Raw genomic sequence first — 24,381 nt, 5'->3', positions numbered from 1 at the left:
GTTGTCTTTACAAAGGAACATGCATGTTATTTTGTAAAGATTAGCTACCCAAATGAAACATAAAACAAAACCATGCAGATAAAAGGTCTTTGAAGTTTAGGGATGTATTAAAGATGGAGGAGTGAGTAGACAAGACAGACCACTCTTAACATCGGAACCAAATGAATATGACAATTGATTGGATGGAATGCTGAATAAAGATGGAAAATGAATAATACATAAAGACGAAATGAATGTATGCTGACCTTTTATTCTGGCCCAGAAAAGAAAAGAAGCCCATGTAATGTAGGTCCTATAGCAGGGTACCTAAATAAAAAAAAGCCCAATACAATGCATCTACAGTATAAGTAGTGTAGTTTCTTCCGAAAAACAAAACCCTCAAAACCCTCTGTCTGTCTGTCTGTCTGAATCATAATAATAATAATAATAATAATAATAATAATAATGGACTCATCTTCTTCTTCTTCTTCTATATCAGCTATCCATTTCGCATTGGCTACCTTATTCGGAGCCTCCGTTATGGCGATCTCGGCTTTCTACATCCACAAACGCAGCGTCGATCAGGTCATCGATCGCCTCATCAACCTCCGTCGTAATTATCCTCACCACGGAGGAGATGTTATTGATACAGATGAAGATGATGATGATAATAATAACGATGATGATGATGATGTAGACGAAGGTGGAGGTGGTGATCATGTGGTGAATAACCACCGTATGTCGTGTTCGTTGCCCAACGACTGGATGACTGCTTCGTTGGAGAAAGTTGTGCTGGATAATTTACCGCCTCTCAGAATGAATCAGAGGCAAAGTATGTCTTACTTTCTCTCTATATATTAATCAGGGATTTCATCAATTGAAAGAGGTTTTATTGTAAATGATTATTTAGCTCAACTAATGAATTACTGATTCACTATTCTAATTAGGCCTCTGTGAACAAACCCAACCGGTTTTTTTTTTAAATTCATATTCATATATTAGTTTTACATAAATTAATCACTTGGTACTCATATATCTTTTTTTTGTAGTTAATACTTTTGCTTAAGATTAGGAAAGTCACTAAAAATTATAACAAACCTTTAATGAACAAACATTAACTAACATAAATGGACGTAAAAGAAAGCCTTATTGAACTTTCTCCGATACAATTGTAGGAACATGGCCTCTGTAAGTGTTTTTTCATTTAGTTAATCAAACGGAATTTCTTGTTCATGTTGACTCATTTATTAAACGAACCAGAATAAACAAACAGTTCGTTTACAGCCCAAATTCTAATATTGCTCTTGTTGGTATGAAATCAGTATGTGCTCATGAAAGTGAACTGAAGTTTCATGTTTGTTGTTCAGGTGAACATCAGTATGATCATCAATCTAATTCTAGAGTAGGTTCTTTGGGTAGAATCCATACACCAAGATCACCTGCTAGTTATGCATATGATGGTGCTGATAATTCTGATGATGATGGGACCGATACTGCTGTCGGGGAGGACACTGAGTACTTTGACGAGGGCGTCATAAGCTCTTCTGCACATGTAATTTCTCTAAAGGAACACTTAAACAAACACTACTGACTTTTCATACTGACTGTAACGTTCGTATGGGCAGTATAACATGTGAAAATGGTTGTATGGGCAGTATAACATGTGAAAATGGTCATATGGGCTGTATGACATGATGAAAAATGGTCATATGTTTTGACTGACAAATAAATGATTGATGTGACTATTGACAAACTCATGGCCCGTATGACCTTTTTCACCTTGGCATATGGCCCATATGATGTGACATGTGGACTAGTGTACACTAATGGGGTGGTCTATATACTCTTATTAAATAATAAATGTTATTGCTTTTATGCAGATTCATCTTTCGTTTACTATTATGATCTTCTAACTTGTATGTTGGTTTGTTGTTGCAGGATATATACTCGAGCATTCAGAATATTTCTTTGGTTCTTCCACAAGCTGAGAACGGAAACAGTAATCAATCTAATTCACCTAAGAAAGTTACAAAAGAAATCAATTCAACTGAAAATAATGGCAGTGACAAAACTGAACTTACTTCTGAGAATGTTCCTAGTAATGACACCAACATAGTTTTTCCACAAGCAACTTTGATGAAAGGTATGTTCAACATCATATTCCACTTATCTAACTTATTGTAAGCCTTTTCACTATTAAGATCTTTATTATTTGAAATTCAGAGTCATTGAATCATGAAGAGGAAGAAGTTAGGAAAATGATACGTGAATGCTTAGACTTAAGAGAAAAATACGTGTTTAGAGAAAAAATTGTTCCATGGACACAATCACACGAAGCAGAGTCCCGTGTATCTGATATTAAAACTGATCCATTTCAGTTTAAACCTGTTGAATCAACTAAAGTAAGCTGACTTTATGTCTTCTGATAAAAACGTTTTATCATTTATGCGTGAATTGATTAATCTTTTTTCTCTAAATTGCAAGCAGCATCACTTCAGAATGGAAGATGGAGTTGTTCATGTTTATGCAAGTGAGAACGGTAAGGCCAACATAAAAAACATTATCATTTACATTAATCTAAGATTACATTACAAACATGTTCATTTTTTTATATTTTCAGATTCTGTTGATCTTTTCCCTGTTGCAAGTGCAACAACTTTTTTCACTGACATGCATCACGTTCTCAAAATAATCTCTGTTGGAAATGTTCGTTCTGCATGTTTTCATCGACTAAGATTTCTCGAGGAGGTAAAGTTCTCTGATTTTCTTAATGTTTTCATGCTATTTATTCATTTGAGTTTCTAGATGTGCTTTTAATATTATTATACTAAACGCCTTGCAGAAATTCCGTCTTCATCTGTTAGTGAACGCAGATAGCGAGTTTCTAGCACAAAAAAGTGCACCCCATCGTGACTTTTACAATATCAGAAAAGTCGACACTCACGTTCATCATTCCGCTTGCATGAACCAAAAACACCTTCTTCGTTTTATTAAACATAAATTAAGAAAAGAACCCGATGAGGTAAGCTTCAGAATTTGAAATAAAAGTTTCTAGCTTATAAAGGATAACATAGAAATTTTGCAGGTTGTCATATTTCGTGATGGACAATATCTTACACTGAAAGAAGTTTTTGAGAGCTTAGACTTAACCGGGTTGGTGGAAAGTTTGTATCTTTATTGCATTTTTACCTTATTAAGTGTTTCCTTTATATGACTAATAGTTGACTTTAGGTATGACCTTAATGTTGACTTATTGGATGTTCATGCTGACAAGAGTACATTTCACCGGTTTGACAAATTCAACCTCAAATACAATCCTTGTGGACAGAGTCGACTTAGAGAAATCTTTTTAAAACAAGACAATTTGATTCAAGGTTCGTTTGATGTTAAAAAGTCAACACTATGTGCATATTGCAAACAAATATATTGTTATAACTTATAAAATTATGTAATTTCAGGTCGTTTCTTGGGAGAATTAACAAAGCAAGTTTTATCAGATCTTGACGCTAGTAAATACCAGGTGGCAGAGTATAGAGTGTCTATATATGGAAGGAAGCAAAGCGAGTGGGATCAGTTGGCTAGTTGGTTCATCAACAATTCAATTTATAGTGAAAACGCCGTTTGGCTAATTCAAGTATGTATCAATATATATATATATATATATATATATATATATATATATATATATTTAAGTTAAAAACTCTCGGTGCATATTTTTTTGTTGATATATTTATGGGGTTCACTTTTCAGCTTCCACGGTTATATAACATATATAAGAGCATGGGAACAGTGACATCCTTTCAGAATATTTTAGACAACGTGTTTATTCCCCTTTTTGAAGTCACAGTTGATCCAAAATCTCATCCTCAACTACATATCTTCTTACAGCAGGTAAAAATAACATTTTTGTATTAAATACAATGTTTGGTTTCTATAATTCTATTTTACAAGCGTTCTTTGGTAACAGGTTGTTGGGCTTGATCTTGTGGATGATGAAAGCAAGCCCGAAAGACGGCCCACTAAGCACATGCCAACACCAGCTGAATGGACAAACGACTTCAATCCTGCATACTCTTATTATGCATATTACTGCTATGCGAATTTGTACACTTTTAATAAGGTTTGTCTTTTTTCGCTTACATTATTTTAAATTCTTTTAAGCTTATAAAAATTCAGAGCTTATTTAGTTCGTTTCTATTTCTTCTCTATTTCTTCAGCTTCGTGAATCTAAAGGACTTTCAACAATTAAATTGCGGCCTCATTGTGGAGAGGTTATTAACTTACTATTAACTTTATGTTTATCTCCATTTCTTTATGGAGCTAGATTTTGTTTGATGTAAAATAATTTGCAGGCGGGAGATATCGACCATTTAGCAGCTGGATTTCTTCTATGCCACAATATTTCACACGGGATTAATTTACGAAAATCTCCTGTATTGCAGTATTTGTACTACCTTGCTCAGGTTAGCCAGTGACTCGTTAATGACTAAACTAACCTTTTTCAAACATTTTTATTAATTACCCTTTTTGCTTTAGATCGGATTGGCTATGTCTCCACTGAGCAACAATTCCCTTTTCTTGGACTATCATCGCAACCCGTTCCCCGTATTCTTTCAACGTGGCTTGAACGTTTCACTCTCGACTGATGACCCGTTACAAATTCATCTAACAAAAGAACCTCTAGTGGAGGAGTATGGTGTTGCTGCCAAGGTAAGTGGGCCCATGGCTGGGCTGGTGAAATATCAACACACGTTTAGGTCAAATCGGTTACTTTCTTAACGGGTTACATAATTGTGGTTTTTAGGTTTTGAAGCTAAGTTCTTGTGACCTTTGTGAGATTGCAAGAAACTCTGTTTACCAGTCCGGATTCTCACATGCAGCAAAGGTAATATTAAGATGAATACTAATGACGTTTATGCCTTCTGTTAATGTAAACCGTTGTTTTTCATGTCATTGTGTTCATATGTAGGCGCATTGGCTTGGAAGCAAGTATTACAAGCGAGGACCCGAAGGAAACGACATACAAAAGACAAATGTGCCACGAATGAGGATTGCATTCCGCCATCAAGTAAACTTCAATTTTTTTCCATAGTATTTTAATAAAAATATAGTCGTTTGTCTTGGTTTTGGTGATAATTTTGAGGTTTTTGCAGACATGGACCGAGGAAATGCAGTACGTGTATGCAGGACGAGCAAGGCTACCTCAAGATGTCGAGTTTTAAGGTTTAGATGTCTGGATGCAATGTTGTTTAAGGTTGTATTGCACTCTCTAGTTGTCTTTTTGTTGAGGATTTGATGACTATCCACGGCCAACGATAAGGTTTTAGTAAAGATATATTGAAGTCGTATTGCTTTTCAATATAGATTCAAATAACTCCAAATGCACTGCCAAGTGCCAAATTAGAAACTTACATGTTACAAACTCATTTAAAGTTTAAACTGAATGCATCATTACACAATCTAGAGGTGTTATTACGGACTCGCAACTCAAATGTTGATCGAGGTTTATGAAGTCGCCGGTTAATAACATTATTCCTGATAATAACTCTATGCAGCATGCTAACAAAGCAATCAAATTCATCCGTGTCACAATTATTGATTGGCTTGTTGTTAGAACTCAAAAGTACCCGCCAAAAGATCTCGAAGAGCTTCGAACCTTGAAGCGATATTGTTTCTCACCTTCACTAGAGTTTTGAACGACCACAACTTTCATGGTGACATTATTAGGCGGAAGCTGTAAACGAAGCGGGTAAAGCTTCCCGTCTAACGGACTTTGAGAACACACCGTTATGTTGTGTAGCCTCGTTTCTTCCTCTAACATCCGAGTCAGCTCGTTGACCTCGTTTCCTTTGAAGCTAATGCAAAATCCTTGTCCATTTTCATCGGTTTCCCTAACATTGTCCGAGACCACACGATAATGTATTGCACGCCCTTCCTCCCTCTTAAGTGGTGAATCGATCAGCTACAGAAATGAATAAATAAATAAACAATAATCCTTCATGATAAATAATATTTCTTCAGAGTAAGTTTATACCTCATGATTAGATGAAGTTGGGGACTTTGGCCAACTACTTATTGGTGAGTTTGATTCTGAAGCAAACGAATCCGAATAAGGAACCAACTGCATTGATTGGTCGATGTTACTCACGACATCGATATGCCACATAATCCAATCTTGGGTGGCAGTTCGGTGCGGTATGTCATGAGTAACCGAATTCCTCCACGGTGGCAGCCAACCATTGCCCCGCAAGTAGTGTCCATATCTTGTTTTAAGCTTCACTTGTTTCCCGTCCCTGATCGGCTCCCACTCCACGGATGAGTCGAGGTGGGGTGGCACGGACTGGACCACCTTTTTTCCGGTCAACCCAAATAAGAAAGGATGGTCTGAGGCAGTTAGGTATTTATTGTAGCATGATTTGAGGCGGACAATGGTTATGTTGTCGGGTGTGTTATCAACCAACTCGATGGTCCAATGGGTGTTCATGGCGGTGCCATGACGATCTTGGGAGATGGATTCTTGGTCGGTGTTGGCGTGGAGGAATTTACCTTGGTGGCTCCTTAACCGGACCACCTTGGCAGTGCGAAGGAGGTCCATCGATGGCGGTTCGGACTCTTGTTGGATCATATGGGTCTTTTTGATGAACTTTGTTGGTCGATGTAAGTGGAAATGTGGTATTTTGTGTGATAGAGAATGACAAGTGTAGGATGTGAATTTGGTGAGTTTAGTTTGGAATTGGGTTTTCGGCAACGTTACGCGACTACGAAGGATCTTCACCTATACGTATAAATAGTTGTATACGTATAAATAGGAGTTGATTAGTAATACAAAATAAAGGTTTTCATTGTATCAGAAAATATACCTATAAAAGTGTGAAGTAAAAAGATTTAGGAAGTTAGATGAAAGACTAAATATCCGTAAATGTTGTGAAGCATGTTTTAGTTTGTTGGTCCAGATTTTTAGGTCATTGTTATGGAATGAAGTGTTGTTAGGTCCTCATACAAAGATGTAAGTCCTAGTAGGTGCGCATTTAATTATTAATATTATTATGTACGTTACATTTATATATATTTTTTAACGGGATAGATCATCCAAAATATTTACCTAGAAAAGTTTTGACGTTACATGTTTCTTAGTTGTTAATAAAAAGAAAAGTAATTCTAGATTTACGTAAATATAATAATAAATGTTTGAGATCATTAGTTGCTATTTGGCTTGCTGGCTAGCTCGTGCAATTAATAAAAAATATTCGTGTTAGCATGCTAGCTTTATAAACAAACATCTGGCGTTTTTGAGATGCTTATTTAATTTTTTTTTATCATCTTGGTTTGATGATTCTCTTCGATGTAAACCTATCTTTTAAACATTAACATAGAAACATGTAACTTGTTTATGTCTGACGTAACTCGTAACTTCTAATAACAAATGTCGCAGGGTCAAACATGGAATATATGTGTCAACCACCACGAATGGCTACCAGATTTTTAAGCCCATATACTTTTTAAAATCAAGCAATTGGCCCTTACCTATGACTTTTTACCATTCTACACCTTCAACAAATATTAACTTCACAAGTTTACAAACACAACCAAATTGGCTTTGCCTTCACACCTAGACGCTGATTAATCGTTAATCGGTAACCAATCGATTAGTCTCCGACTCATTGCTATCTTGTCAACATCGGTCAAAATAAAATATATATATATATATATATATATATATATATATATATATATATATATATATATAAAGTTTGGTTATATATGTATATTTGCAAAATTACACATAAATTTCAATCCGGTTAATCCCGACTAATTGCTAGTTTCAACTTCACTGTCCGACTAGCGCCTAGTGACCCATAAATGAGAATGAGTTGTCAAAGATGATACATGTGAAATATTATATACTCTTGCATATTTGTAATTTATCTAATTTACCATATATTTTGCAAAGAGTACTATTTTCTTAGTTTTATTATAATAACCATAGGTTACCATATATTTTGCAAAGAGAATTATATAAATTCATCTTTTAAATAAATCATTTAGTGACACTCCCACCTTAATTTCTTGTCTAATAAGACCTAAAATACTATATTAAATATTTCAAGTTTTCAAACGTTTTAAATTGGGTAGGGAGGGTGTCAAGTTTGGTCCATTATTCGGTACTTCTAAGCTATCATGAATCTGATTCTCACTGTCTTCAAAACTTTAAGTTTTGGATGACCAAAAAATCAAGAGTTCCAAAAAATTATTCATTTGTTATATTTGTAAATACTGATAAAACATATATTAATTTGTACGTAGCACTGAACCACTGATATAGCTAGATAAAGAAGAGAGGCTATGTTGTACCCAACCATCTCATGTAGATCATTTAATTAAACTTACATATTTACGGTTTTTACAACCATCTATTCTACTTAAACTTACCCCGTATTAAACTAGGGGTATGCAAGGTTTAGTTTGAGTCGTTTTGGCCAAAACCACACCAAAAACTTAGGTTCTCAGTTCTGTTTTTGTTCAGTTTTTCTATTTGACTTTTTTGTCTATTATTATTTTTTTAATTCTGGATCTGCTTTTTCGGTTTGTTGCACATCCTTACATTAAACAACCATCTTGACATACACAAGATATTGTAGTTAAAGTATAGAAACACTAGATTAAACACAACAAAGCATATTCAAATTTGATCATTAAAATATTTATTTAATATATTATGGGATAATATTGAGCAAATGTAAATGACCACACTATCCCTACTCCTACCATCCCACTTGTTCTTTAGGAGAAAGCATAATCACACGACAGTATGTTAAGAAAGTGGTACAGTCTAAAAGATGAGCATTTGTAGAGGTGGGTATTTTAGTGGCCCACTAATAATAAGATAAAAAGATCATATTATTTACCATCCACCATTGCCGTTCGGAATTTTGATATCTCAGTGCCCAATAACTCAATCTCAATATCCACACGTTATGTCTTCTCATTGTGGAATCTTATGTTAATGTTTTTTGTTTTATGTTTTCTACTGATAATAATAAACATTGGTCTTTTTTTAAAAACGAGAGAGATGTTTTTAAGTCTTGTATAAATGTATAACTGATGAGTTGAGCATTGAGATATTGAAAGGTTATATTCTTTGACATAGTAATATAATGTTGCACACTACAAGGCTTGCTCAACGGAGGGTGAGGAGAGCTATCGACCTAGGTCTAGGGATGCCCTTAAGTGTTAAGAAAAAGTATATATTCTTTATACATAATTTTGATTTTAAACAAAAAAAAATTACAAAATGACTTTTTAGTGAATGGAAAAAAATGTTAATCAGTGAAACCAAACGTTATCCCATAGGTGGTTTTGTTTTTACAAAGAAAATTATAGTTGTGTTTTATATGTATGTTATTTTAGTAACATCATCATCATCATCATCATTATTATTATTATTATTCGTTGATTTTGTCTGTATTAAGCTTTGGAAATGCAACTTAATTGGTAAAACTGTCAAATTATTTTTCACATAATTAAAAACGCGATTCTAAAGACCTATTTTTTAACTCATCACCAGCCAGAAATTTGAAAAGGTTTTTAGAGATGGCTCTGCCGCTCTTACAATATGCTATCAAAAACAGTTTTAATATAAGACCGCGTGTTGTGGATAGAACCCCTATGAGGCCGTTTTGTGTAATATGACGTCACGTCATCATAATGGGTTTTTTTTTTTTGACAAAAATGAGTGTAGTGAATAGAGCCCTTTACAATCATTTTCTCATTATTATTATTATTTTATTTTTTTTATTAAAAATAACACAACTAAACCAACCTACCAATCATCTTCCCTGCTTTCCCCTCCATCCCACGCTTCCAACAGAACGCCCATCACCAACTTTCAACCCAAAGCACCCTGAGGGCAATGTTCATGGATGCTTTGAGGCTTTTGGGTGGGCAAAACGCCCCACAGCCGGTCTAAGGTATCATATAATTATTAAGTATTAACTATTTCTTTAAACTTTCCACCTAAATAGTTTGGTTTAACAGTTATATTAGAGTTGTAAAAGAACCAAACATTCAGTGAATAGTTTGTGAACCGTTCAGTCGAAAGTTCGTTCATTTAATAAATGAACGAACATTAACAAGACATTTCGTTCTATTAGTTAACAAACGAATATGAATAGAGACCCCGTTCATTCAATTGTGTCCGTGAACGTTCGGCAATGTGTTAATATTCGTTTGTATATGTTGTTCATGAAAGTTTTTCTGTACATTTATTTATTTAATCTAAACATTTTTATATTCTTTAATTTATTATCTCTAACATAAAATTGGAAACCATATTATCAAATTGCTATTTGTATTGTTCTCTTTTTCTTTCTCATTATTCACATTGATGAACACATGATCTCAATTTCTAGACTTTGCCGATTTTATTTGGTTTGTTTGTGTTCATGAACCGTTGATGAAAACATTCATATCCTTAACAAATGAACATGAATATAAAATCTCGTTCGATAAGTGTTTCTAAACACATTATTTTCTTGACAAACATCAATAAGGTATTGTCCATGTTTGTTTTGTCAACCAAAGCATCCATATATTTAGATTTGAAATGTGATCAAAATTTAAAAATTAAATTGTTCTAAATGTACAAGGCGTTTCTTTTTCTTATGTTGTATTTTCAGATTTGTAACAAAATTAAATAAATTAACAACTTTTTAATGGACAAATATATGAAGTATATCATAGAGTTGAGATTTGTTGTAATTATTGCAAACTTTACTACAATAAAAACACTTTCTCTATTGAAACAAAATAACTATATATACTAATTATTGTTATAATTCTCTAAATAACTGTGTATTTTTAAAAATAAATGTTGCATTTAATTTTAGTTAGTATTTTAAATGAATTAAGGTAATATTTATCATTAAGAAAAGAGAATTAAGGTAACATTTAATTGTAAATAAACTTTAAATGTAAAAGAGTAACTGGAAGTTTTCAATAATTCCAGCTTCTTAACTCATGCCCCGTCCAATTAAAAAAAGACAAGAATAAACAACATACCTTCTTTATCAACTGGGCGGGAGTAGGAGGCGAGAAGCTGGATATCGGCGATGCAATTTCCCGGTTGGAAAGTTCATCTCCAACCATCGGAAAACTCGGAACAATCGATAAACAACAATTAACGCCGTCGACGTCTTCCACCACGTCTACCGCTTCGACGTCCCACAAAATCCAGTTATTCGTGGAGCTCGTAAAGCTCCCGTCATGCGTGACGGTGTTCCTCCACGGCGGCATCGCTCCATTCGCCCTCAAATAGGTCCCAACCGACGACTTGAACTTAAACTGAAAGCCGTCCCTGACCGGCTGCCACTCGATGGCCAAGTCTCTGGTGTTTTCGGTCAACGATTGGATGATCTTATTGCCCGTGGTGCCTAACAGCACGGGCGTGCTGCAGGCTGTTAAGTAACGGCCGTAGCAGCTTTTGAGACGTATGACATGGCCGTTTGACTCGACATGCTCGATCAGCCACCGGGCTGAGGGTGTAGAACTGGTGGTTTGGCTTTGTCGAACGGACTGATGGTCGTCTCCGGCAACGAGGTATTTGTCGAGATGGCTTCTGAGTCTAACGGCCACGGCTTTCTCAAAGAATTCCATTTTTGATCGTAAAGAGAGAACAAAGTATGTAATTTGAATGTGTTGTTATATTCGCATTTGCACAATAAATACCTTTTTGGTTTATATATATCAAGTATAAAGGCAATTTGGAGAATTTACAAATTCCACCCTAGATTATTTATTTCTTTTTTTTAGTTGTTTTCGTTTTACATATAACTTTTATGTCACTCATGTCAATTGTTTAATGGGGAAGAAAATTTCAATTTGACCTCACAAAATAAAGAGAATGTACATTAGAATCTAAGAATTTTAAAAACGTCCATTAAAATATGGCCGGTATTGTGGGTAAAAATTTCAAGGATCATGACAGGCTGAATCCTCGTAAGGATCCTCCCGAGTGTATTAAGATCACAGAAACAGAGGACAATATCCTCAATAAGTATCGTTATTAACCATTATTATCCTTTCATCATTTACTTGGTCTTGCAGGCAAATGCTAGCAATTAATATTCAACTAAAGACTTTGTCAACCATTAAAACATAGAGACATTGAAGGCAGTTACAAGCGATTAATGATGAGCATATGCAATTTATAATAGTCTTAGGATTCTCGCTAGAACAATTAATGCTCATTGTTACTTATTATTGCTAGTTGAAACTCATGTAACTATATATACAAGTTGTCTAGATCGCATAAGACACAAACACACACCCGTACACACTTTATTGTAACTATAGCATCAAACACTTCCAATTGTAATATTTCGTTTTATCAATAATATTGTCTATGGTAGGTCGTCTTTCAGCCTCCTCCCGAGGTTTTGTGCCGGCGATCCTTAAGTATAAAGGGTTTCCTCGTACATCATCGTGTTATTTGCATTATCATTATATTATTACACCTGCTACATACAAGAATCCTACCTCATAATCAAAGTTTGGTTACTAGATTATCCTTTGTTAATTTTTGACCAAAATAGTTTGGCACCCACCATGGGACAAAAAGTGCTTTACACGTTCGATTTCTCAATTTTGTGATCAATCACTTGTCACACCACAACCTACGGCGGAACATGCCAGGGCGTGACATAATCTGTATTATAACTGGAAAGATACTAAGTAAATTACACGTGTCAATATCTAAATTATTTATTTCGTAAAACAATCAAGTACACAAAATCATAACATTGTTCTCAAAGGGAATAACATTGCAATTAAATATTTAAAACAAAAATCAATCTTTATTCGACATGCAACCTAAGGTCCATTCTAAAATCCATCATTTGCTTCATCCCATATAGCTATATGAGTTATGTGTGAAAATACATAGTTTGTCAATATTAAGTTGAGAAAGTAATCATGGTTTATATATATATATATAATATATAATAATTGAAAATGACAATTCTTTGCGATAAACATGAATCACTACAACTAGTGTAACAATAAAAAATAAAAAAAAAACAATTTCCCTCGTCCCAAACGGTCCGTGTTACTCCGGCTGCGTATGATCATACTAAATGAGGTTGAGGATGAGATATGAACAACCATAACTCGTAAATAAACACATAGTCACGTTCGCACGTATAACTAATTGAGCAATACCATATAAACGTAAATAATGGAATTGTACTATGAAAAGTAAAGTAATTGAATTGTGAACACATAACACCCCAAAAATATAAAGCAGTAAAAAGGGGATTGTAATTACTCACCTTATCGAGTGGAATAACAAGACGAGATGACGATAAAGGTTAAGATGGAAACGGTCGAGCTCCTCGGGATACGTCGACAAAAGTTGCTAGTTATAAAGGTATAATTAATTATAAACGAAGTAACTAAAATAATAAGACTTATGACAAATTTGGGATTCGTATGATGTGTTAAATCTCTTTTATTAAGGCCGTAAACGAGATTACAAAAAAATATTATTGTTATTGAAGTAATTTTTACGAAGACTTAATATCGGCTTTAATAGTTTATTATAATAGATTTAATCGAAAGATAACAAAACACTTCAATAATTACTATATATATACACACACGTATATAAACGTGTATTAAAATGAAATGTTTAAACAGTGGCTTATATCGAAGGTTAGAAGGTTAGGTTTTGTTAAAATAATATTTATTAAGCATTATATATGTGTAATAATAATATAACAAGAAAAAAAGTTAAAAAAAAAAAATACAACACCAAAAACATGGTCTAGGGTAGGGATGAGCAAAATCGGCACCAAAGTTTTGAGTTTCGGTACCGGTACGATACGGGACTGGTATTTTCCGAATTTTTACCTTCAATACTGGTACCGTCCTGGTACCGGTACTGTTCTGATCTCATCCCCAGTCTAAGGGACTCGAACCCACGCCCATGGCCGGTTCACGGTGTTAGGCAAACATGCACCTGCCACTAGGGCATGTGTCTAACTTTAAAATAAGATGGAAAAGCTACTTTATAAGCAATACCCAATTCTCGTGCTTCCCCAAATCATAACCCTAGGATCAGATTCTTTTAAATTGATCATCATTGATTAAATATGATACGGGGTTAACATTTACTAGTTAAAACGAAATAAATTCATATTTCAATTACCTGAAAAGGTAACGAATTGAGGATGAACGGCGAATTAGGGTTCCGTTCACGAACACAAACCATCCGGGGTGCTAGGTGGCTTCTGGAACACAATTTATTGAGGGGTTTAGGTCGGTATACCACGGGATGCGTGGGACTCGTTAATTGCACTATGGATGTGATTATATAGTGTAGTGAGGACATATAAGTCGTAATTCGTTAAAGTCGCATAAATGAATCAGTTAGCTGTCAATGATTATTAATTTTTACAATTAGAGAGTCCGTTGACTGTTTAAGCTTGCTAAAAGATTGCAATTGTTTGATTTCCTTGAATAGGTCGTGGATTAAGGAAGAAGAAATATGGAGGGGGGGGTACAATGTCGGTGTCGACGGTGAGGGTGGTGGAAAACTAATTTTGTATAATAATTGTTAAAAGATTTCTAGACTTTGGAGTTGGGTGCACAAGTGGCTTAAAGGTTATTTTGGGGGGTGGGGGTGGGGGGGGGGGGGTTATTGCGTTATACACAAAGTTATTATCAATTTATCGTATAGTATGCAAGTAATATTTTAAATTAAGGAATTAAATGAAATAAATATACTAAATAAGTGCGGGATATTATTGACGAATTATCCGAATACAAATCGGGTTGGGTAAAGATTACAAACAAAAGGAAAAGAGAAACCCGAAATGTTATATCATTACCCAATTTTGGAAATTTCATCCCGAAATTAGATATTAAGCCGTAACAAAGAGGTGCGGGTACTTGGTCATATTCTAGCTCCAATGTGATTCCGGGGACTTGTTTTGATTCCCAACGAAACTTGACAAGCGATATGCGGCTTCGTTTGGTTTCTTTATCCATGCGATCCATGATCTCACATGCATAGATTCATCAATTTGTACTTTGTCGAGGTGATGTTGAGATTCACCTCGGCTAAGAACTTCTTGAGATTGGAAACGTGAAAAGTTGAACGAACGTTAGAGAGATATTCAGGGAGATCGAGTCAATATACAGCTCTACCAAACCTTTCAACGATCTTAATTGGACTAACGAATCGAGGATATAACTTGCTTCTTTTGCCAAAACGAACTACCCCCTTCCTTGGGAATATTTTGAGGAGGATTTGATCAACAACATTAAACTTGAGTGGTTAGCGGCGCTTATCGGCGTAACTCCTTTGATGGTTACGAGCAACAAGAAGGTTTTAACGAATAAGAGCGATCCGATCACAAGTTTCTTGAACAAGCTTGGGCTGGTGATTTGCGATTCACGAATCTCGATCCAACAAATCGGTGAATGACATTTTCGGCCATAGAGAGCTTCGAAGGGTGGCATGCCAATACTAGTGTGAAAACTATTATTGTAGGAAAACTCTACAAGTGGTAAGTGAGTTTCCCAATTTTCACCAAAATCTAGCACGCAAGAGCGGAACATATATTTGTGAGTTTGAATTCTCCACTCAAATTGACCATCGGTTTGCGGGTGATAAACGGTGCTTAGATCAATATGGGTACTCAAGGCGGTTTGAAACGAATTTCAAAAATGAGAGGTAAACCGACCATCACGATCGGAGATAATGGTCAAAGGTGTTCCGTGGTGGAAAATGATGTTCTTGACATAGAGTTGAGCTGGTTGGCTTACAGAGAACTTTTTTCGGATTGGTATGAAGTCAGCTGACTTGGTCAACTGATCAATAATCACCCAAATGCCATAATTGCGGCTTTGAGTAGTGGGGAGTTTGGTAATTAAATCCATGGCTATGTATTCCCATTTTCAAATGGGGATCAGAGGTTGCTCGAGCAAACCAAGTGGATTTTGATGCTCAGCTTTAACCTTAGAACAAGTGACGCATTTGGATGTATGTACCACGATATCTTTCTTCATTCCGAGCCACCAAAACATGGGACGAAGGTTGGCATACATTTTATCGCACCAGAATGAATAGAGTATCGTGACTTGTGAGCTTCATCGAGACTAAATATGTGAAGACCGTCACGATCGGGAACACATAAATGGTTCAAATAATTGAGTGAATTGTTACGTTTGGTTTCCAGTTGGAGTTCGACTCCACACGACATATCGTCATATAGGTTACCTTCGGTGACGGAGACATGTTGTGCGTTAAAGATTCGGTTATGGAGGTCGTATTTCATGGTGACACAATTGAGCAAAAAGGATTTGATACGAGTCTTACGACTAATAGCATCAACCACGACATTCGCTTTCCCGGGGTGGTAGCGAATTTCACAATCGAAATCGCTTAAAAATTCGGACCATTGTCTTTGTCTCATATTGAAGTCCTTTTGGTCGAAATGTGTTGTAAACTTTTATGGTTGGTGAAGACCACACATTTCGTGCTATAAAGGTAGTGTCGCCAAATTTCAAAGGCAAACACGATCGCACCATGTTCGAAGTCATGTGTTGTGTAAATTTTCTCTTGAACCTTGAGTTGACGCAAGGCGTAAGCATTGACCTTGTCTCGTTTCATAAGAACACAACCGAGACATTGGATGGAAGTGTCACAAAAGGCAATAACATTGTCGTTGCCTTCAAGAAGAGTCAGGATTGAAGCCTTCCAAAGCATGTTCTTAAGGGTTTGAAACGCTTCCTCTTGATCAGAAACCCATTCATAAACTTTCCCTTTTTGAGTTAGTGCATGAGGGATGAAGCAAGCTTTGAGAAGTTGCGGATGAAACGACGGTAATACCCTGCTAAACCGAGAAACGAACGAACCTCCGTTGGATAATACAGGGTCTTCCAATTTTTAAAGGCTTCTATTTAGTGGGATCAACATGAATACCCTCATTGTTGATGATATGGCCCAAGAATTGAACTTGCTTTAGCCAAAATTCGCATTTGGAAAACTTAGCGTAAAGTTGTTCTTTTCGCAACAAGTCGAGAATGACGCGTAAATGGGCTTTGTGCTCGGTCTCGGATTTGGAATATATCAAGATATCATTGATGAAAACAATCACGAAATTGTCGGGGTATGGTTTACAAACACGATTCATAAGGTCCATGAAAACCGCAGAGCATTAGTTAACCCAAATGGCATAACTTGGAAATCAAAGTGGCCATAACGAGTACAGAAGGCGGTCTTGGGTATGTCATCTTCGTGGACACGGAGTTGGTGATAACACGAGCGAAGATGAATCTTGGAGAAACATGCGGCCCCTTGAAGTTGATCAAAGAGATCATCTATACGCGAAAGGGGATAACGGTTCTTGATAGTAAGTTTGTTGAGCTCGCGCTAATCGATACACATACGGAGAGTACCACCTTATTTTTGACAAACGAGACGGGTGCACCCCGTAGAGATAAGCTTGGGCGAATGAAACCCTTGTCCGTGAGTTCTTGGATTTGGTTGGAGAGTTCTTGCATTTAGGAAGGTGCAAGATGGTAAGGTGCTTTGGCTACGGGCTTTGCTCCATGTACGAGGTCAATACGGAACTCGACTTGTCGAACATGAGGGAGTCTGAAAACTTCACCGGGAAAGACTTTAGGGAAGTCGTGAACAATCAGGATATTAGAAAGTTTCTTTATTTCATGGGATTTTATAATAACATGGGCTAAGAAGGCAACATACTTCTTGCGTAAGTAACTTTGAGCTTCGAGGCATGGTATGAGGTTTAGCATTGAGAAGGGTCATTCTTCGGGAACATTAGATCCATGCCCTCATCCATAGGGATTCTAATGAGTTTTTCGAACATAAAATTCGGCACGGTGGAAAAAGAGCCAATCCATACCAAAGGTGACGTCGAAGCTACCCATTTGCATAGGTATAAGGTCGATAACGAACTTTTGTCCATTGAAAGTTAGTGTGCAGTTACGGACAACGGATTCAATAGCGATTGAACTACCGTTAGCTATCTCTACCGTGAATGGCTTAGATAATTTACTACGGGGCATATTAAGTATGTATTCATAATCAAAAGAAATGAAGCTCCTATCGGCTCTCGAATCAAATAATACCAAAGCATGGTGCTTATTAACTAAAAACGTCCCATTTACCACATCATTCGAGTTTCGAGCTTGATGAGTATTAATTGTGAAAGCTCCCCCTTGAGTTCCTTGATGTGCTTGGGCTTGGGAAGGTGAAGCTTGAGGGATTGGAGGTTGCATGTCCATGGGTTGGGTTTGAGGATTCATGAATTAGGGAACTTGGGGTTGGTAAGCTTGAACTTGATAGGCTTGGGAGGTTTAGCAGGGTAGTGGTGCAACATAGGCTTGGTGGGCTTGAGCAAGTCGAGGAAACGCATTTCGGAGGTGATCTGGGTTACCGTACTTGTAACAAGCCCTAACGGGAGTGATGAATGGAACACACGGCATGGCTCGGTTGGGTTGGTTTGATGGTGTGAACCACGGTGGAGCGGCTTGCACACGAGGTGCTTCTCAACAATATCGTGTGAGGTGGCCGAACCAGTTGCAGTTGGTGCACACCCGACAAGTGGATTGGGCCAGATGGCGGCGTTGGCAAGTTTTGCTATACGGGTGTGGGCCAGTGTAGGGCTTCTTTTTGGAGGGGCTTGTTGGGCTTGTGGTTGGGCCAAGACATAGTTTTAGGAGTTGGGCTTTCTTTTGTTGTTGCGGTTGTGGGAAGAGTTGTTGTTGTGCTTGGTGGATTCGGGCTTGGATTCTTTAATGGGCTCGGGTGTGGGCTTATCATTGGTCTTCTTGGAAATTTTCTGCGTCAACCTCCTGACCTTAACGTGGTTCTCGGTGAGGGTACTGGCTAAAGTGATGGCATCATGAAGGATATTTGGGTCATAGCTCAGGATGGAATCTTGGATTTGCATAGGCAAACCCGAGATGTATTTATCGATGGCATGCTCGGGATGAGTGACCATATGCGGGATGAAGAGGCTCAATTCAATTCGAAAACTCTTCTTCCAACTTCCGGAGTTCTTATTTCGAGCAAAACTTTTTGAGCATGAGCTTCTTGAGATCATCCCATGGCACGACCATGGAAATCTCAGCCCCAAGAGAGTGCTTCTCACTATTCCACCAAGTGACGTCTCTTTGTTCAAAGACACTCGAGGCGTAGGTGGTCTTTTTATCTTCCGGACATGCACAATGAAGAAACACGTTTTCCATCCGCTCGAACCATTGGAGGATGATGGTAGCACCCTCAGCCCCAACGTATTTGGGCGGGTTAGCATCCGTGAATTGTTTGAATGAGCAAGAAATTGGGTTTGGATTCACGGGTGTGGTAGCAGCATTCACGGTTTGGAGCTGAAAAATGAGTGTTGGAAGGGCTTTCACATTTCCCTTCGCAATGCGAGATGACATGCTATGACCAGAGTTGCCAATGCGACGGTTACAACTGATTAGGCGGGAAGACATATTGCAAGGATAAAACCTGTAAAGTTTCATGAGTCTCGGGTAAGTGTTGTAAGTATATGAGTTTGCATTATTTGATACTTGTAAATTCTATTAATAATTTGATGTTGAGATTGTAGTTGAGGTTGAGAATTTTATCACTTATGAAACTTGACTATATAAAGGTTTATCATCTTTAACATTATGAAAGAGAAAAAAATATATTAACAATAACTTAAAATGAGATATATGGTTTAATTTGTTGGTTAGGGATTCATGAACCACCATAGGTCCTTCCAATAAAATGAAAATTATCGAAAACCATGTAAATTTCATTATTAAAATTGAATTGAGGGGGGGGGGGGGGGTTGAGGTAGATGGTTGAAGTAATTCGGGAACCACCCCGTATTTATATACTTCATCCATCTATTCAACTAAAACACAATACGAAAAAATCGAGTTTAGCCACGAACCACCGTGAATTCAGTTATAAATTATGGTGTGGTCGTCACATGACCACGTTTGATACAAGGAGGTTAGTAGATTGATGTGCTGAAAGCGGTCTATAAATACCTAACCTAAACTAGACACTCTAGTTTTAAATTTATAAATCTATACTCTTCTAATGCTAGACCACTAGACATATAAGTGTACCTATCAACTGTAGTAAAGCTTAATGAAGTCTGAATATTGAACCCAAATGACACTAGCAACACCTAAACTAGACTATGACTAATATCTTAAGTAAATTGATTTTTATGTTTTTAGGTTTTTAATCAATAAATATAAACTAAATAGTACTTAAACTGAAACTGTCACAGAAACTAGACAAGAACAAACCGGGCTGGAACTCAAATAGGGGAAACAATTGCCTAGGCAAGGAATCCTACTAGTCAACTCGTAAACTCTCGGAATTTGATTTATGATTGGTAACCAGATTCCAAAAATATGAAACTTAAGGAATAACTAAAATATGCTAGATCACCTCCCGGTCACACCAACAATAACTAAGAACCCTAATTATTATGTAAAGCTCAATGGTTTAATGGTTCAGATCACCTCCCGGTCCCACCTTACCTCACTATACTAAGGTACCCGGAGACTAATTATCTCCCGGTCTAATCACAAAACAAAAACACTTCAATAATTACTATTTATAAACGTATATAAACGTGTATTAAAATGAAAGGTTTAATCGGTGGCTTATATCAAAGGCTAAAAGGTTCGGTTTTGTTAAAATAATATTTATTATCATATATATGTAATAATAATATAACAAGAAAAAAACTTTTTTAAAAAATACAACACCAAAAACCGGATCTAGGGTACTCGAACCTGCATCCTAGGCCGGTTCACAGTGTTAGGCAAACATGAACCTGCCACTGGGGCAGGTGCCTAACTTGAAAATAAGGTGGAAAATATAATTTATAAGCAATACCCAGTTCTTTTTATTCCCCAATTCATGACCCTAGCATCGGATTTGTTTCAATTAATCATCGTTGATTAAAATTGATACGGGGTTAACGTTTACTAGTTAAAAATGAAATAAATGCATATTTCATTTTCTGAAAAGGTAACGAATTGAGGATGAACGGCGAATTAGGGTTCTCGTCACGAACACAAACCAACCGGGGTGCTAGGTGGCTTCTGGAACACAATTGATTGAGGGGTTTAGGTCGGTATTTAGTAGGGAATGTGTGGGACTTGTTAATTGCGCTATGGACATGATTGTAGTGTAGTGAGGTAGTATAAGTCGTGGTTCGTCAAAGCCAAATAAAAAAATCAATTAGCTGTCAATGATTATTAGTTTCTACAATCTGAGTATCAGTTGAATGCGTTTAAGCTTGCTAAAAGATTGTAACTGACCGATTTCCTTTATTAGGTCGTGGATTAAGGATCAAGAAAGAGGGGGAGGGGGGTTGTACGATGTCGGTTTCAATGGTGAGGGTGGATAGAACCAATTTTATATAATAAATGTTAAATGGTCTATAGACTTTGGGGTTGGGTTCACAAGTGGGTAAAAGGTTAGTTAGGGGGGGGGGGGTTTCATTGCATTATAGACATAGTTATTATCAATTTATCAGATAATACCCAAGTAATAATTTAAATTATGAAATTAAATGAACTGAATATACTAAATAAGTGAGAGATTTTATTGACGAATTATCCGAATACAAACCGGGTCAGGTAAAGATTACAAACACAAGGAAAAGAAAAACCCAAAATGTTACATCACTACCTTTTAATGATCACCAATGGCATCTCAATCTCAGAAATCATCGCCTCAAAAATCTCACTCGTCAACTCAATTTTCCAACGCAGGTTTGAGCCACTATCTTCCATTGATGCTACCGTCTCCAAGAAGGCTGGATAACACCACAAAGAATACATCTACTAGCCTGCCTTACGCACCATTTGCCTGAGCTGAGGGTCGTATCATGGTTTTAAATAATGATACCCTTTCTTTGTTCAACCAATCCCAGAAGCAAATGGCCGAGCAACAACAAACCAAAAAAGTATCTTTGGAAGAGATACAAAAATTGAATTTGGAGAAGGCTAAAGCAGCGGAGCCAATAGCTATACCGTAGCCGAGGATGCTGAACCTTGAAGCCTTAGGATTTAGGGGCTAAGACAATGAAAATATTGAGGATTTCATTCCTGTGGATCCTTTGATTGAAGTTCAGAATCATGAATCACTAGCCAGGATCACAAAAACAAGGATCCCTAAAAAGATCCCATGATTATCACATCGGGATCTTAACACCGAAAACGTCAGTCAGGATCCCGTTTTAATTTCTAAGAAAGATGGAATTGTGCAGGATACATGGATAAATCCTATAATAGCTAAGGAACTACAAAAGTTTAAGAACATGATTTTATCATACTCGACATCGTTCAACCTATACCAAAGGTGACCACTGCACGTACGAAGGTTTCAAAGTTTGCCTCATCAATATGTGATGCTGAAATCCCAAAATGTTTATGTTAGGGCACATATATTTTGTGCTGAGGATATGTTATCCTTACGTGACTTCTGGATTAATTATCCTTAATATGTGTTTCAGATTGTATCAGGATCAAGGATCCACAATACTTATTACTTACTAACGGTTGTTCTCTTTGTATGGTGTTATGTTAAACATGTATACCGGCTAGAGACTTGGTCTACCTATTAATTCGAAGTCCATGGGAAATGGCATGTGGTCAAAAGGAGTGCAACGCATCTATTGGCAGAGTGGCGGGTTTTTAGGAATTATAGTTTGTTACTTAGTATATTTAAATTGAGTCATGATCAGTTCGGAACACACGATACACATCATATCCAATACGCAGAGATTACTTTAGCAATACACACGCACACTTAGATTCATTATATTCACTGATCATAATCTCCAACCTTGTAACACCGTTTTTGATTAATAAAGAGGTGATAGACAATTGTCATCACCCTGGGTTTTTGTGCCGACGACTATAATCCGATCAAGGGATTTTCCTCATAACAAATCTTGGTGTTCACCCATATTTTATTTACATATTCATTATTATTATACAAGCACTCCACCTCAAAAAATCATATCTGGTTACATTATCCTTAAACCTATTTTTGACCAAAATAATTTGGCACCCACCGTGGGGCAAGTGGTGCTTTAATCCGGAAGATTTCTCATCAATTTTCAACCCTTTCAACCTACAGCGTAACCAATGGCCTCTCAACAAACCTATGCTTTAACTACCATGCCTTCATCAATTTCTCTCTCATCAAAGGCTTCATTGCCGATGCCTCCTCCATCCACGGGAGTACAGAGGACCAACGCTATTGGGAGCAAGATGCAAACTCCAGTCTTCCAAGGCTCAAAGTCCTCTACTGCCACTTTTTTGGTAACTTCTAACAGTGATATTTCTGCTATGATATCACAGGTTAAGGCATACATGGAGCAGCAGCCCAAGACCAACCAGAGGATCCTACACGAGATTGAAGATCTCAAGAAAGCAAAAAGGCCAGTGGAAATCAGACTCCCTTGATGCCTAGGGTGCTGGATTTCACCACTCCATGATCCATGGCTCAAGATGCTCAAGGATTCTCCATCCTTCAACAAGGAACATCAATCTTACAACCAGGTCCTCTATCCTTCAACCAAAATCCATGGGTCAACATGCTCAAGGATCCTCTATTTTCCAACAAGGATCTATGGGTCAACACACTCAAGGATCCTCGATCTTTCAACAAGGATCATCCATCCTTCAGACAGGATCCTTAGGATTGTTTCATCAAGAATACTCCAACTATCAACCTCAAGGACCCTTCTTGCAGAGTCAAGGATCCTCAGGAGTTCAACATCAAAGGTTATCGGAGGTTCATGAGGGAGACTTTATCCCTGTGCAGATCATAGCTTCCGGTGGACCAACTATCATGGCTGATGCATCCTATCTTGGACACTCTTCTGGGATACCATCCTTTAGTCAACAAAGAGGTAACCTTTATAATCATGTATCCTTAGACACTAACCTTGGTTTTACGCAGGATATAGGTATTAATAAAGCCATGGCTAAGGAATTACAAAAACTAAAGGATATGATATCCAGCGTTCCGGAGGTGGTCCGGCCCATTCCTGAAATTACGGAGGGAAGTCACAAGCTATCCAGGTTTGCTTCACCAATATGTGATACTGAAATCCCGAAGCGCTTTCAGACCTCCCAACAAGAAGGTTTATGATGGTACGACTGATCCATAATAGCATGTAGCTCAATATAGGGAAAGAATGAAGATCAATCCCATTCTAGAAAGACTTAAAGAAGTATGCTTGTGTAAGGGTTTTGGATCCACACTGACTGGATCTGCTCTCAAGTGGCTGCTAAGTCTTCCTCCTTACTCTATTACTTCATTTTCTCATCTAGTTA

At 36.9% G+C, this 24,381-nt stretch overlaps 2 protein-coding genes across 2 annotated transcripts; one reads left to right on the top strand and one right to left on the bottom strand.

Moving 5' to 3' along the window:
- Nucleotides 1-437: 437 nt before the first annotated feature.
- On the top strand, nt 438-5,338 carry LOC143620374 (putative AMP deaminase). Its single transcript, XM_077092086.1, has 18 exons — nt 438-811; nt 1,347-1,531; nt 1,918-2,122; nt 2,203-2,381; nt 2,467-2,518; nt 2,600-2,727; nt 2,822-3,001; nt 3,065-3,132; nt 3,211-3,353; nt 3,438-3,613; nt 3,730-3,870; nt 3,947-4,099; nt 4,197-4,250; nt 4,332-4,442; nt 4,516-4,689; nt 4,784-4,864; nt 4,949-5,047; nt 5,133-5,338. The coding sequence occupies exons 1-18, from the start codon at nt 445-447 to the stop codon at nt 5,199-5,201; spliced, it is 2,565 nt and encodes an 854-aa protein (XP_076948201.1). The 5' UTR covers nt 438-444; the 3' UTR covers nt 5,202-5,338.
- Nucleotides 5,339-5,390: 52 nt separating this feature from the next.
- LOC143620006 (uncharacterized) lies at nt 5,391-11,631 on the bottom strand. The gene is made up of 3 exons (XM_077091814.1): nt 11,038-11,631; nt 6,014-6,754; nt 5,391-5,941 (listed from the first exon to the last, which is right to left on the bottom strand). The coding sequence occupies exons 1-3, from the start codon at nt 11,629-11,631 to the stop codon at nt 5,597-5,599; spliced, it is 1,680 nt and encodes a 559-aa protein (XP_076947929.1). The 3' UTR covers nt 5,391-5,596.
- Between the last annotated feature and the right edge of the window lie 12,750 nt (nt 11,632-24,381).

This window comes from Bidens hawaiensis, unplaced genomic scaffold (genome assembly GCF_021521415.1).
Source record: "Bidens hawaiensis isolate Kalapana, Puna unplaced genomic scaffold, B.hawaiensis_p1.1 tig00000296_1, whole genome shotgun sequence".
Taxonomy (NCBI): Eukaryota; Viridiplantae; Streptophyta; class Magnoliopsida; order Asterales; family Asteraceae; genus Bidens; species Bidens hawaiensis.
Note: the sequence above shows the minus strand (reverse complement) of the source record. Positions and strands in the feature narration are given on the sequence as shown.